We start from the raw sequence: 15,443 nt of genomic DNA on the forward strand, positions 1-15,443 counted from the left end.
ACAACACAGGAGTCAACATGACTTTGTTTATTGTCCTAGGAGATAACAGTCACTTCACGTTCATACTTCACTTACAGAGAGGACCGACCTCAATTTTTTTGGAGGGCTGTTCAAGGAACATCACATACAGTTCATAGAATACATTCTGTAAGTTGCCAAACAGGAAGAGCTCAAACTGATTGTATACCACAAATTTTAAAACTAAGACCAGTTATTCAAATTGGTAAATAGTCTTAATTATTGGTTATGACCCTGAAATGTTGAGTGTGTTGCCAGGGAAGTTAAACCTGCTTTTACCTATGCTACTGAGGTCATCAGGGCAGAAAGTAAAACTCGGAAAAAGTTTGACAGACAAGGAGAAAAATTGCAAAGAAACCTTCTAAAAGGAGATAAAGGTCCTGCTCTGCAACACAACTCAGCAGCAAAGGAAGAATATTATTCTTCCTGGAGAAAGGAAAATCTGGCTCTTTCACATTTTCCAATTCACACTTGTCCTCACCTCATTTTCTTCTTCCATCTCAACCCTCACTTGATTTTCCTACCCCACCTGCTTTTTTATTTGGCTTTGACCTTTAGAAGAACAAAAGCAGGTTAAGAGCTGTATGTAATGTCTTTTATCCTATGTAAGATTTACTCATTGCTCCTTTTAAAAGCTTCTCAAAAAGCAACATAGCATTAAACGTGGTGTTAACAGTCTGGCATTCAAAGCCAATCATGTTCACTCAGTAGATGCTTGACTACACTGTCACTGTCTTCAGGTATGGGGAAGCCATTTTACTTACTGACAAGTAAAGAGCCCCTGCTTCAAAATTTAGTGGAGCTCTTACTCTTGACCAAATATAGCTAAGGAACATCAGAATAGCATCATCCAGCATTTGTGGCCTTGTAAAAAATTGCATCTCTCTCAAGTGGCTCCTTTCACCATAAACCTATTTAAACTTGCACAGTTACCCATAGGTTTCAGAAGGATTTTTAGGCTTTGGGTTAAAATGTTGGGTTTGACTCAAAGTCCTCAGTGCAATCACAGCCAATCAGGCCATACAATTCCTTTCCAAAACTGATCAAGCTCACCTCCTGCTGGAGACACCTGCAAAGTGTCCATCTTGCAGGTCATCCCATTCACTTGGTCTTGTGCATCCTCTCCATGATTCTTACCAATTGAGGACTTGAACCACCAGATAGGTATTTTCAGGAAACCCTAAAAAGTGAACGGAAAGTACAGGTTAGCTTGTGTGTTCCACCGCACACAATGAAAAATTCTACCTTCATCTCAGGAAGAAGGAAAATACCAGTTCAAATCTGAGCTTTACAAAGGCATCGATACTCATTTGTGATCACACAGCATCAGCTCTCACTTCCAACTTTTACAGGGGTAAGAGTGAAAAAAATCCAGCCTTGTACAGCCTAACATCATCAGCCTGGCGCTGCTGTCATGGCATCTAACATTAGAGATACAACCGAGTTACACCATTCTCTAAAGATCTGGACACAGGACCTTTCCAGGGTATGCTGGGTTCATTTAAGCTCACCAAGTGCAATGCTGCTCTGCCACTTCAGAAACTCCTCATTCCTACCTGCTCTGCACAGTCAGGAAGGGACACTAAGTCTGATACCTCTTCTCCTGAGCTGGAGAGACTCGCTTCCTTTCTTAAGCAGCTCTGAACTGGGCTATTAACACCCACTCCACGGCTGCCACAAGCTCTTATGCTATGCTTTTCTTCTGAAAAAAAAGTATCCAAGATATTGGTGGGGAGCCCAGGGAGGTAGATCCACCCCAAGACTAAGAAGAGATGAAGTTGGAAGAGATGCCCCATCCCTGCAAGTGTGCAAGTTCAGGTTGGATGGGGCTGTGAGCAACCCAATCCGGCAGAAGATCAGGACTAGGTGACCTGTAAAGGTCTCTTCCAACCCAAACCACCCTATGGTATTGCTTGAGGTTTGTTAGCCAAGAATCCTTCCATCTGACAAGAGGGGGTCCCAGCAGGACCCTCTGTTTTCAAATGCCACCCTCAGTACAAATCAGAAGGCAAACACTCAAATTCCTCTGTTTTTATGATTTTGTGAGGAAGCATTAGTACAGGAGTTGTGCCTTCGTGAAAATCCTGCATGCCAAAAATAAGGATTTCCTCCTGATCTGTCAACACACCTCTAGGCATAGAAGCTGCAGTGGGCAAGCCTTTCACTGCAGAAGTTGAATGAAGAATAATAAATATATGCAGACTAAGATTATCATAAATGTTGACTGAAATCAAAAAAGCTTTAAAACTACAGAAAGCATTATCCATTATTGCCAATCAGAATTTTCCAACTGAAATATTTTTAAAATAAGCAAGAGGAAAAAAATTAACAACTGTTATATTCAAATCTCCAGACACTGTCAACTGACTAAAGAGCACAGTCTCTCTCCTTTTACCTTTGGTGGAAGCTTTCCTTCAGTTACGACCAAAGTATCTCCTCTGCAAACATTAACTTCCTTCAAAGTGGCATTCTGTAGGAGGAGAAAGCACAGTATGCTTGTAAGTCTACACTTTCTTGTGCTTTGTGTCCTGAAGGATATGCAGGTGGTTCCTTAAGTCATACATGTCAAAGGTCCACAGTGTTTTGCTTTTCCAAAGAACACAGAAATCTCCATTAAACATCCAGACAACTTTGCACACATGCACTGCACCTACAGGAGTCTCCTCTGCTGGAGCCCTTCCAGAGCACCCTACTGACCTGTGGGTTTCCTTCGCACCTCCACACCTCACCAACTGACACCTCATGCCTCTTTGCAGACGTAACTTTGAAGCGTGGTAAGCCTAGACTTCAGAAAAAACTACCTGGATATGGCTTCATGAGAAGAGGCAGGGGGGCGCAAAGATTTACATTTTAACCACAGGTATCCCAACACTGCCCTCGTAAGGCCCTGTGAAAGTCAAACGGCGTGTGCACTGATGTAGCACCCCCAGAAACACCACGCGTTTGCCTCACTGCAGCTCTCTCCAGGGAAAGTCTCTACAGGAAAACGCAGTAAATAAACCGCCGCATGATTCATGTCAAAAATAGGATCCTCTTACTTCCTGACTTAATGCTTCCCCTGCTTCATAGCACCAGTCAATCCTTCTCAAATGCCAGTTGTCACCTACCAAAAAACAAAAACATACACATGGAAAAAGAATTAGCCAATAGGGCTGTTCCAAACAAACCTGACAAAACTCTTTAAGAGTTAAAGGTTCTTTTACTTGTTTTTTATTTCTTTTTTAAACACAACTCTGAGAAACTGAATGCAGAACCACCTTCAAGTCCTTCACTAAGCCCTAGAAGCACTGTCTTCTCTTTATTTTCATAAATGTCTCTTCCTCACCTACCTAATTAATTGCCCTGGTTTAAGAAGAAAGAAAATGTTTCCCATGTCAATTTACCATCCGAATCAGTGAGAGGCTCATTTAAATGACAACCATATTATAAGGAAAAATCTAACTTCGCCTCCCCAACTGTCTACCAGGAGATTTCACACTAGAGAGAAAAAAAAAAGATGCTGGAGTGCAGAAATTACAATAGTTCATATTTAGCACCTGTATATACAAGCGCACCAGGTACAGAAGGAACAAACGTAATAAAACTTTTTCAATTGACCAAAATAACCGATGAAAATGCACTTTATTCTTTACAAGGTACAATTTCTGACTTTCATAACTAAAAATCTCAAACCCAAAAGGAATCTCATCAATAAATTCTACTGGGGGGGGCAGAGAGGGAGAGACATGGGACAGACAACATTCTGCAGTCTTTTTAAACAATTAGAACATCAAAATCCACCAAAGTCTGACATAACTGTGAATGACAGCACTCAGATCATGAATCTCTACACAGTGCCAAATTCAGTTGTTCAAAGATGGTAATATAAAATAAAGCAATAAAAAAGAACCATCAATTCTTGGCAGTAAACGCACACTATGAAGAAATTAAAAAGGTTAAGTTGATTTCAAAACATTATTAACTACTTCATCTCATATGTACATGTCCACAAGAGCACAAAATCTAATTTTCATTCGGGCTACTCCACGTATATTCTGACAGCAGTGTGTTTCAGGTTAACTTTTATCCTTTGAGTGTGGCTGAATTTCCAGACACCACTCTACTGTAACACAAATTCAGTATTCAACAAATGTATAGAAAGAAATCTGGAAAACACTGGCACTCCAAGTCTCTTTTCCTCCTTGTCACCACGCATGGGAAGAGATGTTCAGCCAGGAAATTCATGTGTCATGCTAGTGCTGTCTGTATCTCCTTCCTAATCCTCATGTAAAAGCTTTAACAAGAAACTGCTACCACTCAGATCTCCAAATAACGACCAAACTGCGATCCTGTGATCCCATTTTGAATGGCTTGTTTTTAGCCAAGTGACCAAAAATCATTATTTTTTGCAGTTATCTCATGCAGCGGGTCCCACTACAATAGCAAAGCTTCTCAAAGCAGCCAAACACCTCCACCTGCACCCAAGCAAATAGTCAAGGTACTGTAGATTTTGCCATATTTTCATTAACTAGAAAGCTCAAAACTTATTTTCAAGAGCAACTGCAGAGCCAGTTTTTATCACAGTGAGACTGAAAGTTTCTAATTCTTTCCCCTCCTCACATTACAATGACACGTAGATAATTGTAATAAACTTACGACTTGCAAGTTTTAGGGTAGCAAGAGCTGACTTAGAAATCTGGAAAACCCTTAAAAAAAAATCATTAAACAACAATACAACTAACCTGATAATCCAGATTTTTCCAGCATTAAATTTAGGCACTGAAAAAAGAAACATACGGTGAGACTTGTCTCAATACAAAGGTTGGGAAATAGAAAGTTTTCAGCAAATCTACACTAGAATTTTCTAACATAAAAACTGACTGGCTCCCAGTCACTTCGTGAAAACTGTATCATTACATAGACACAGTGGATTTGAACTACATCTTAAACCCTTCAAGTATGAGATATCAGACGAGTCAGCTTTTACAACCTGTTAAAAAACTCCACCCACACCTCTGTGCTGTCAGTTTGTTGCTTTACTTGAACACATTCTGTCACAGAAGTTGAAGATGCACCTTGCAGAAACCAGCCCTACGAACTCAACACTTTACAGCCACTGTGACTCATCAGTGTTGGCACGCTGTGCCAGAAGGCTGGATTTGCAGTACCGAGAACTGCTTCCTCTGCTCCGTGCGGAGTTCTTCCCGGCTCCCCTCACTCCCATTCTGTGCACGCAGAGTTTGACGGACAACGAGAGCACTGTGGCAGGCTATGCCATGGTTGCCTATCCTTCTGTGGACTGCTATGTACAAAAGGAGTAGCTAGCCATGTCGGGTTACGTTCGTTCTCGGGAAAAATCAAGGATGTCTCTTTACTACTTGGTGAAAGATCATGGCATTCTTCCCACTGGCATTTTGGGGCTCAAACACTTCCTTTCCCTCTGTCTCTCCTGGTGGCCTGAAGTGAGAGATGTGGAGAAGGCAAAGCTCTCCAGGAGCAGGAGCACTGACCCAGGATGACACGAGCTTTTAAAAGCAGCCAGGCTTACCTCTTTGACAGAGGCAGTCTCTTCCACAACTATCTCCATCTCAGGGCTGGCATTTGGGTCACTCCCAACAATAAAATATAAGAAGAGCTAAAAAAAAAAGCAAGTATAAGCTATCAGAATCCATATTTAAGTATGGAAATACCATGAAATACCACCCTTTAATGCACACATATACCAGCCATCACAAGTCTGTCTTCAGTCAAACAGCAAGTAAACTACTTTAGGCTAAAGCAAACAAACAATCCAAGCAGGACAGAGAAGCACATGGAATTAAGTTATGGCCATCATTAGAGCTTCATTAACCAGCTGTACATGTACTTAGCCTGCTGCAAACAAGAGAGGAAGCCTGCTAGCACTCTGAGCTTCACAAACGTACAACTGTTTTCTTGTGTATTTATAATTTGCAGATATCAAGAGCAATATCTCCATTTTCTTACTTTATGCTCTCTAAAAAAGTATACACACATCCGAGCGCAGAAGTTGGACAGTGATAAGCAGGCAAATGATAAACGATTCACTGTAAATCAAACAAGCTATAGTAACTGGTCACGTGTATGCTCTTGGCCTTCTGCAATGGAGATAAACAGTGTGAGCTTTCATGCCGATTTCTACAGTTCTCAGCGTCACTGAGCATTTTTTTCCATGCTGTTTACAGCCATTACAAGAGTAAAAAGAGGACTAAATGAAACACTGGGAAGTGTAAACAAAGCATAAAAGCAGCACAAGGGTCTTTTCAGTCACAGCAGTACTACACCTGAGTGGAAGTTGGAGCTCTCCCATGACACAGCCCTAGCAAGCTTCCCATTTTCAGTTCTGCTTCCTTGACAGTATAATCCTCAGGCACTTCAGGGAGGACAAAAAACACAGAGAACATCATAAGCTGCTGCTTCCTGAAAATATCCATTCTATTATGCTGCTCTTCAGAGCGAGATAAAAACGCCCAATGACATTTGGAGAACTTCACTTCCTCAGCGCTGGCATCAGATCTGTAAGCCCCCTGTGACTAAAGCAAAGCAGTAGTGTAGAAAACTTCCACCCCACAACTCCTGGTATATGGGAGAAGAACAGGTTGGAAGGGACCTTTGCAGGTTGTCTAGTCCAAATCGCTGCTCAAAGCAGAGCCAGGTCTGAAGTCAGACCAGTTCACTCTGGGCTTTTTCCAGATGAGCTCTGAATACCTACAGGGATGGGTATCCCTCAGCCTCCCAGAGCTCCCTGTCACTTGTCTGACCACTCCCAGTGAATTGCCTTTCACCCCCACCACACCAATTTCCTTTGCTGACACTTATGTCTCCTGCATCTAATCCTTTCCATGCCCTCCTCCAAGAGGAATCTGGCTCTGCCTTCTCTAGAGATCCACGTTAGGGAGTTAAGAAAGGCAACTACCCCTCCCTCCCCCAAGACTTCTCCCTCTTCATGCTGGAAAAATCCAGCCTGCCTCCTCTCTTCTACATTCCAGCTCCCAGACCATTCCGTGTGCTCTCCTTTGGACTGGCTCTAGTTTGTAAGGGCTTCTTTCTCACGCTGGGGAGCCCCCAAAATTGACACAATACTCCCAATATTGTCTAACAAGCACTGAACGGTGGAGAATTAATGTCTCCTTGGCTTCCTGCCCATGTTTTACTAATGCAACATGTTAGCAAAATAGCAAAGACACAGAAAATCTGTGATTTAGCTGATCCCCTCAGTTTCTCACCACTGCCCTAACAGTGGCCAAAGCAAAGCTGGGAGGTCTTTTCTGCTGCACACTGGCCATCAGGAGCACAGTTACATAGCAACAGGGGGTATCACAAGCTCATCCAAATCAAAAAGCAGGCTGGGGCATGAATATGTTCCTCCACTCTTACAGAAACAGAAATCCACATGTATTCAGTGTGCTTCATAAGCTACAGTCACAAGCTGCCTTCCAAGAGTAAGCAGGAACCCAACAATGCTTCCTCCAACAGCACAAGACTCAAGTTCGCTGCTCAAGTTGTTCTGAAATCCAACCCTGCGCATCAGCACTCTCAAACACATTTAGGTCATTTTGTTTCAGGAAATGTAAGTTCGAAAGACATGGAACAATGATTCTGCTTCCTGGAACATCTAGAGAAGTTGCTCTATAAAGTATTAAATACAATACAAAACAGATCATTTATGGTCTTTTCAATTTATAGAAGTAGTATGGGAAACAACTTTCTGTTAATTTCCACAGTCCTGAAGCACATGGCCAGTGGTCAATAAACAGTGGCAGCTATGCTAATTAGGAATGTAAGTAATAAAACCAAGCTGAACATTAAAGTTTAACCTCTACCTTTCTATTGGTACTGTTAATAAACAGTAGATCTGGGAAAAAAACCCACCCACACCACTAATTTCCCCACCTGGAAAACAGTTGAGGGGGGTGTGTGTACTTCTCCTAGGAAAGGACAAAGGGAAGCTTCAAGTTTCCAATTGAACTTCTTACAGAAGAATGATTACATCAATAAATTTACCTGGAGAAAGAAGTTTCCCATTTCCACTGACAGGTCTAAGACAGCTGTTGTTTGCTGTAACAAAAGGGGCAGGAAGGAGAGAGATGTAATTCAAATAAGAACAACTTTGGCTCAGAAGTTTCAACAGATAACGTATTTAAGATTAATGACAACACGTTTATCTTAGAGCCCTCTCTCTGCAGGTCTTACATCAAAAGCCTAATTGGAGAAAGATTCCTAGACAATTATATTTTACCCTTTCAGTGAAAGATTACTTTCTCGTTGAAGCCAGCTATGGGCCACAATCAGTAAAATACTCTAACATTGACCAAGTGCATCAAAAGGCAAAGGCATCAACAGAAGTTTTAAAGAAAATCAACTGGAGTGTTTTAAAGAAAGGAATAAAGTAAGGAAAAATAAGTGTTCAATTCTTAGTGTAATACTTCAGTAAGATGACAGGATTATTCCTACTCAAACAGCTTCTGAAAGATATTCATAAAATGTATTTTAATCGAGACTTACACTGATATTTGTTTTCAGCTAGGAAAAATTTATTCAAAATTAGATTAATTTTAAAGTCCTTTTCACCCTCTTTCCTCCCCAAAACACCCCTAACAGCAATGAACTTGCTGTTTTGAATAAAGTGACACAAAAAGCAGGAAGCCAGACAGTAAACTCTAACATTGTCAGATCTAAGAGTAAAGCAGCTGAACACTCACCTAGTTCCTCCTCTAGCTGAAGCTCCCGTATTGCTTTCATTCTGATATCTGACATCACCTAAAAGAAAGCAATATTAACACCTCTAATACAGGACACCAGTAACACACCTGCTCTGCAAATGCCAGTCCAGAAAAGGCACTCTGCACTTGAAATGCATCCCAATTATGTTCTTACTCCCATTAACTCCATACACAGATGAGAAAACATTTCTTTATCATACCAAATATATAATTCTTCTTAAAACAGTCTTCCAAAGAAAAAGAAAGTGGTATTTAATTTTTGGATTTGTCAAAAGACTAGTATTTCATAACTAGCAATTTTATAAGCAAAACTAAGTACTTCATATTTTCTGTAACAGAAGATAACTTAAAAGGCAGAAAAAGTACCAGAGAAGCCCACCCCTTGGGAAAAACCAGTATTTTCTCCTATCCTATGCTGAAAGCAAGAAATAACACTTTCCTCCTCTTTTAGCTTTTGTTTACTGACACAGCCTCAAACATACATTTACAGGATGGTCCAAAAGGCAAATTGTTCCATCCTCACATAGACCACACTGGTTTAAGTTACCAGCGTTACAGTCTTATTACACAGCAAAGTATTCCAGTAATGGTGACTGTGAGTTACACACTATTTTCATCACAGAAAAACTCCAGCCCTGAGGCTAAATCCACTCCCCATTAATCGGCTCAAGTGCACTGGCCAAGCTTTTCAGGGAAACAGGCTGAGTTACATCAGACTTCTTACTGTTTCAATAGTGGCAGTAATTTTAACGTGTTTCTTTTCTTCATCATCTGATCCGCAGAAGTTTTTCACTTGGAGCCAGCTGATGTCATACGTAAAAGCAGTCAAATTGCCACTTGACACATTCACGAAGCTGTAAAGAAAAAAAAAACCGAGCAGTGCAAAGATGGTCAAAGACAGGAAAAGAACACGCTGTCTGGGCTAGATCGCTACATACCAAAGCTCTCAAACAAACCGGTAACACCTAGGGCATTAATAGTGATGGCACATCACAGAGTGCAAGTCAGAGACCCTGGGCAGCATTCAGGCACCTCTGGGCTGGTTACTGAGTAAATCAGTAAAAACTGCGTTACGGTAACTAGGGCTTTCAATGGGACTTGAGCTTCTGAAGGCACTTCAGAGTCTAAATCACCTTCTGAGGCTGGATTTAAGGCTTCTGGAAAAAATTACTGTAAAAGCATACCTAGTGGTAACTAAAATTTGAGATTTTCTGTCTCTGCCACTGTATATAAACCGAGAAACAGTTCTCACTCTGAAGAGCCCTCTCACTGCTTGATACAATGTCAATTTTTCATAGAATCACAGAACGGTTTGGATTGGAAGGACCTTAAAGACCATCTCGTTCCAACCCCCCTGCCATGGGCAGGGACCCCCTCCACTAGACCAGGTTGCTCAAAGCCTCATCCAGCCTGGCCCTGGACACTTCCAGGGATGGGGCATCCACAGCTTCCCCGGGCAACCTGTCCCAGTGCCTCACCACCCTCTCCGGGAAGAACTTCTTCCTGATATCTAATCTATTATCTCCCCACTTTCAATTTAAACCCGTTACCCCTTGTCCTGTCACTACAGGCCCTTGTAAAAAGTCCCCCCCTCCAGCTTTCTTACAGGTCCAAGTACTGTTTTCCGTACTGTTTCAACTAGGAAGTTAGAATTTATGTAACAAGCACCTATCTCTGAAAACAGGAGCCCAACCTCAGGGCTACGTGCTGGGAAGCAAAATGAGATCAGAAATTTGCTCCTGGCAACTTTAGGTTCAGCTAGGAGATTCAGCAGAGCTGCATGCTCTGTTCTCTCATCCCACCAAGTCCCTCAGAAAACCATGTAACTCAAACCTCAGAAATTCAGGGTATGCCCAAGATGTGCCAGCACACTGGGCACATGTTGGTCTTGTTAGTTTTTCCCTTTATGAGCGTAAGTGAAAGGACGTGACTGCATATGTACTTCAAGAGCAAAGACATATCTAACAGTAAGTATCCGAACCCCAAAATTTAAGATTACTTTATATTGAATGAAAAAGTTGAAAGTGACAATTAGTTAAAAGAAAATCTATACAGCTAGCATAATTTTAACTAAACACATTATTCCAAAATTGCCTTTTTTTGTTTAAATATACCTGTTCTCAAAATGGTTACCTCTGGTCATGGCTGTCTAAGATTAGTACTGAGCATCCATCTGTCAGACCAACACTTCTGACCGTTTCCTTCATATCTTCTTCAAGAAAAACTTCCCAGTTCTTGGCTTCTTTATCTGGTCCTGAGCCATTCTTTAGAATTATTCCTCCTGACGGTGCCAAGGCTCTGTGCAGATCACCCACTTTTGTGCCGCATGAAAAGACATGCTGCGATTCTGTGAAATGCTGACCCTTCCCTCCTTCGTTATATTCTGCTAAACGAAGCACGTTTATGACCACAGGTTCATGATCAGGGCCTGTCATCACCTTTGTACCACCAACCTGAAGGAAGGAATGCAAGATTTATGCAGTGGTGATCAATAAAATACAGAAAAGACTGGACAGCAACAAATGACAACAATAATTGTACTGAGACAAAAAGATGGAACCCTTCTCCTCATGAGTAATAAAGCACCTTTCACCAAATGCCTACTGAACAACCAAAGTAACTCAAAGGTGTTGGGAAGAGAAAGCGTAACGCTGAGGTCTGTTCCAAGTCCACAGATACAATAAATATGTTAGTAGCAGTAGGTGGGAAACCAGTGGACACTTGGTCTCCATCACATTAAGAATCGAGGAATTTAGCCCCTCAGGTTATTAAAGAACTACCCTAAAGCATGACTGAGGTAGATGAGGAGAGCTAGATTTTAAAATCTGGTCTTTCTGATATTCAATGTAGGCAAAGAAGTTAGCTCCCTGCCGAAGACTATTTAATCACACAGGAAGCTGGAGTAGTGAAGACCCTACCGAAAGTATAATCAAGACCAGAACAACTCTGTTACTAGATGTTTTCTTTTGGTTTTGGGGTGGGTTTTTTGATAAATAAAAAAGAAAATGCATATTTTTACAACAAACAAGAAAAAAATCTTTCAAAAGTAAAATTTTATTCCATTACAGAGATGGAATAAAATGCTGTTCCATAATCACTGAGGCAAGTATTTCCAAGTTAACAGAAGCCTTAATATTAAAAGGAGGATGCAATGCTAGAAAAGGAACACAGTATTTCAGGGAGACCATGCACAAAGAAGTCATAGACAGGTCAAATTTTATATATGGAATAATTCACTACAGGGCATAAGTTTTTGTTATCACATTGCTGTCAACAGGCTCCTTCCAAGGGGCACCAGATGTTCTCAGAATATACTCCAATGTAAGTGGCATTGGATATCTTCAGGCACCTATCAATCTGACCTTTTTATTTTTGGCGTAATATAATTCTATTTATAATTTTGCCCAGCACCACACTCTACATGACTCAAGGCATACTGACAAGCTGTAATCACACAGTATCCTAGATGAGGCTGAGGAGCTGTCCCCACAGGCAACAGTGGTATGTCAGTAGCACATCTGCAGAACGGATCAGCTTCTGCAAAAGTGTGTCTGGAGACTGCGTCTTATCTCTTCCAAAAAACAAGGAGAGAGAGTATTTAGTTCTTTTACCTCTTTCCCATTCCACACAAAGATGTCTGCTCCATCAACCAGCCCAATGCCATCCAGTGTCAGCTCATCTCCTAAAAAGAAGGAAATCATGAAGTTCTGTCCCCGCTCCCAAAGCGGGGCCAGATGGTAAACTGAAATAAACCAGCACATTGTACTCTGGCTCAACATCATGTCAACATCATGGAAAGGTGGGTTATGTTCTGTCAGAACGCTAATTTTCTGAAACGGACCACAAAGAATGTAAAATTTAAAAATAGCTGAGTAGGTTTGAAGACGAACGCCTAGAACTGCACATCAGTGCACAGCTGGAGACAGAATTCATGGTTTTAAAATATTAATTAACTCTTCTATAATTAGCATACTCTTTATGGAAGCATTTTCCAAGATTCCTACTTCAGCTTAGGTCTAACTTACATTTTTCTTTGATGTCACCTTGGCTCCTCCCTTCTATCCTCTCCTCTACCTACTAGGCGAATGCTATGAAAGCAAACATTCAAAAGCAAATCAAGGTCAAAATACAGGCTGACATATTTTTGTCAGCAAATGTGTTTAACTTGCATACAGACCTGCAGTCTTACTGCACTTCACAAAAAAGATTACATAAAGTCTCGAAAAGCAACATTCCCCTATAAGTGTCCCAAATTACAGCTGAGGACTGTGTGCAGGAGTTTGACAAGTGTTCAGTAATAGACTTCAAGATGTTTTACATATGAAACCCTCCCTGTCTGCAGTGAACACAATATATTAATAACACAGAAGCCTTGTATGTAGTAGTCTTACCATCAAGTATCTGGTAAAGATGCAGTCCTGCTGGTAAAGGCTTGGCAATACTGAGAACCATGTCTCCTTCCCAAGATTCTAACATCTAAGTAGGAAGAATTTAAAAAAAAAAAATTATGTATGTATATATATATAAAAAACACCAGCAAGCAACAATTCGCATCACTCATAATTACAACTTTGCTGAAAGCTGTTACAGCTTGGTTACTGAGCTCACTTTGACACTTAACATGTCACAGCTAATGACTTCAGCAAGACTAGTAACACAGAAAACTGTCATTTAGGATTTAGTCTTTCAGACTATCCTGACACTAACCAAAAGGTTGTGAGGTACAGGAAAAGCAACCAATGTTTCCTGACATCAAGTTAGATTTGATTTAGGTATCTGAAAAAGCATTTTACAAACTGTCATATTTCTTTAACATAGTAGAGAACAAATGCAAAGATACTACATTCAATAGTTAAGCTAAATATTTCTTTTAACTGATTTTCTTTTTTTTCCGACTACTCTGATTATTTCCTTTTAAGGCCAGCTAGCTCCTTGAAAATGCAAAGCAATATCTGTCACAGACTTAGTAAGAAAAAGTCTGGAGTTTTGCAGTGTCAATCCATGCCCAGTTACATGCTGCCCAAATATAAAGAAGTTAGCTTTTGAGCCCTTTCAAGGCTATGTAATTCTAAGTTGTGACAATTTCATGTCCTCTTCTATACTTCAAGAAGAGACCTCAAAGCAACATTTTCTTCTGCGTAAATCCGTAGTTTTCAGCTTCCTAATGCAACATTTACAAGTGTAATTTCTCATTGAGATAAAACTACTGTATAAATACACATGTAAATGTCATAGCTCAAGTAAAACTGCAGTGTTTGAGTTCATTTAATGTAACAAATACCTGGAATACTGATTGTCGAAGGTGTCCTAGTGTTTTTCTTCTGTCAATAGTCAAATCCACGACACTCTCTTTCCAAGTAAGCAAAGGATGCAAAGCCCCATTGTGAAACTGGTAACATGAGCTCAGATGGAGATGTAAATCAATGCCGTTGTTTGCCGAGTCACATTCCGCTCTTTGCAAGAATAACACAATAATAAACCTGTGAATTTAATGCTGACAAACTGCCAGCTTATTTCAGAGAAGCTTCTGCATAGCTGTCCTGGCATCGATATCCTCATGGCTAAATTCCCCCTCACACTGCCCCCTCCATCAAGGGGTATGCAAAGAGGTGCTCAAGGACGAGAGTGCTTTACGTGCTGTGCAATACAGAGCTAGCTTAGACATCCCCCACACAAGCACTGTAACAGTACATTCTGTGCGTTTCTACACCTTGCTTCTACCTTTCTAAACAGCATGACAAACTTCATCTTTAGGGAAGTGGAGACTGTAGGGTTTTTCAGGCTGTCTTCCAGATTAGCAGTCTGATGAAATGCAGAGACAGAAAAACTGCATGGAAACTGAGTCAGGACAGCCACAGCCACGCCTTCCTTCTTTACAGCAAAAGGTAGGCCATTCAAAAAAACAAAGAAGTTGAATTTGCACAGTCCAGAGATATCACACAAGACTTATGTCTCTTGTGTCTCTACTTTAATAGCTTAACTGTGATTTACAAGTTCCACGTGTTCCTCAACAGAAGGAAAAATGTCAGCCACCCTGAATACCACTAGCTCTTTCCTCCACATTTCTGGCCAAGGATACCATTTACTTGTTGTTTGACAGTAAAGCAAGTCATTCCTCCTTCTCCTAATGGAGAACTCCCTCAATAAACACAATTAGGATAATGTGTTCCATTCTCCTTTCAGCATTGCCCTGATTTAAAAAAAAAAAAAGTGCTATCTTAAACTGGAAGTAAGTTTCCCTTGAAGTTCTGTGGAATGCCTCATTATGCCACAAACAGGGAGGCAGGGAACCAGTAGAAGGCAGAATCTGGGCACAGAAGGTGTATCCCTGGATTAGCCTCTATGACACAATCATATTAGTATCTAGTTCTACCCAATGTGTTTCTTTTATTTTAAATACTTTGGAGATCTGCAGATTAAGAATGCTGTTTAAGAGACTGGTACAGTTACATTAATATACCTCTTTTTTTGCAGCTCAGTATTAGCAGCATTCATTTCATTCAGAAGGTGTTCAGGAATTTGGTACCTTGGATTTCCTCGCGCTGCAACAAATAATATAGGCTAGTTTGGCCTCAGCTACTTAAAATGTGTTTCAGCAAACAAGAAAAGTGATCAAGATGAGACATTACAGTAGGGTAATCATCGAAAATCCAGAGCAATAATGTTGCATCCTTTCATAAGAGAGAAAATTAATCTGCAAGATGA

General features: G+C 40.8%; 1 protein-coding gene across 1 annotated transcript in view; it reads right to left on the minus strand.

The window, feature by feature from the left end:
- The window catches only part of USP40 (ubiquitin specific peptidase 40), a 30,515-nt gene that overhangs the window by 4,074 nt on the left and 10,998 nt on the right, over positions 1 to 15,443 (minus strand). The window contains exons 11-24 of the mRNA XM_010150957.1: positions 15,199 to 15,280; positions 14,020 to 14,191; positions 13,130 to 13,214; positions 12,350 to 12,420; positions 10,872 to 11,191; positions 9,463 to 9,592; positions 8,718 to 8,775; positions 8,020 to 8,073; positions 6,300 to 6,388; positions 5,546 to 5,632; positions 4,740 to 4,776; positions 3,057 to 3,121; positions 2,414 to 2,488; positions 1,072 to 1,198 (exon numbers count right to left, since the gene is read on the minus strand). Of these exons, the coding sequence (XP_010149259.1) occupies positions 1,072 to 1,198; positions 2,414 to 2,488; positions 3,057 to 3,121; positions 4,740 to 4,776; positions 5,546 to 5,632; positions 6,300 to 6,388; positions 8,020 to 8,073; positions 8,718 to 8,775; positions 9,463 to 9,592; positions 10,872 to 11,191; positions 12,350 to 12,420; positions 13,130 to 13,214; positions 14,020 to 14,191; positions 15,199 to 15,280 (1,452 nt within the window). The remainder of the gene's footprint in view (positions 1 to 1,071; positions 1,199 to 2,413; positions 2,489 to 3,056; positions 3,122 to 4,739; positions 4,777 to 5,545; positions 5,633 to 6,299; positions 6,389 to 8,019; positions 8,074 to 8,717; positions 8,776 to 9,462; positions 9,593 to 10,871; positions 11,192 to 12,349; positions 12,421 to 13,129; positions 13,215 to 14,019; positions 14,192 to 15,198; positions 15,281 to 15,443) is intronic.

This window comes from Eurypyga helias, unplaced genomic scaffold (genome assembly GCF_000690775.1).
Source record: "Eurypyga helias isolate BGI_N326 unplaced genomic scaffold, ASM69077v1 scaffold8104, whole genome shotgun sequence".
In the NCBI taxonomy this organism is placed as follows: domain Eukaryota; kingdom Metazoa; phylum Chordata; class Aves; order Eurypygiformes; family Eurypygidae; genus Eurypyga; species Eurypyga helias.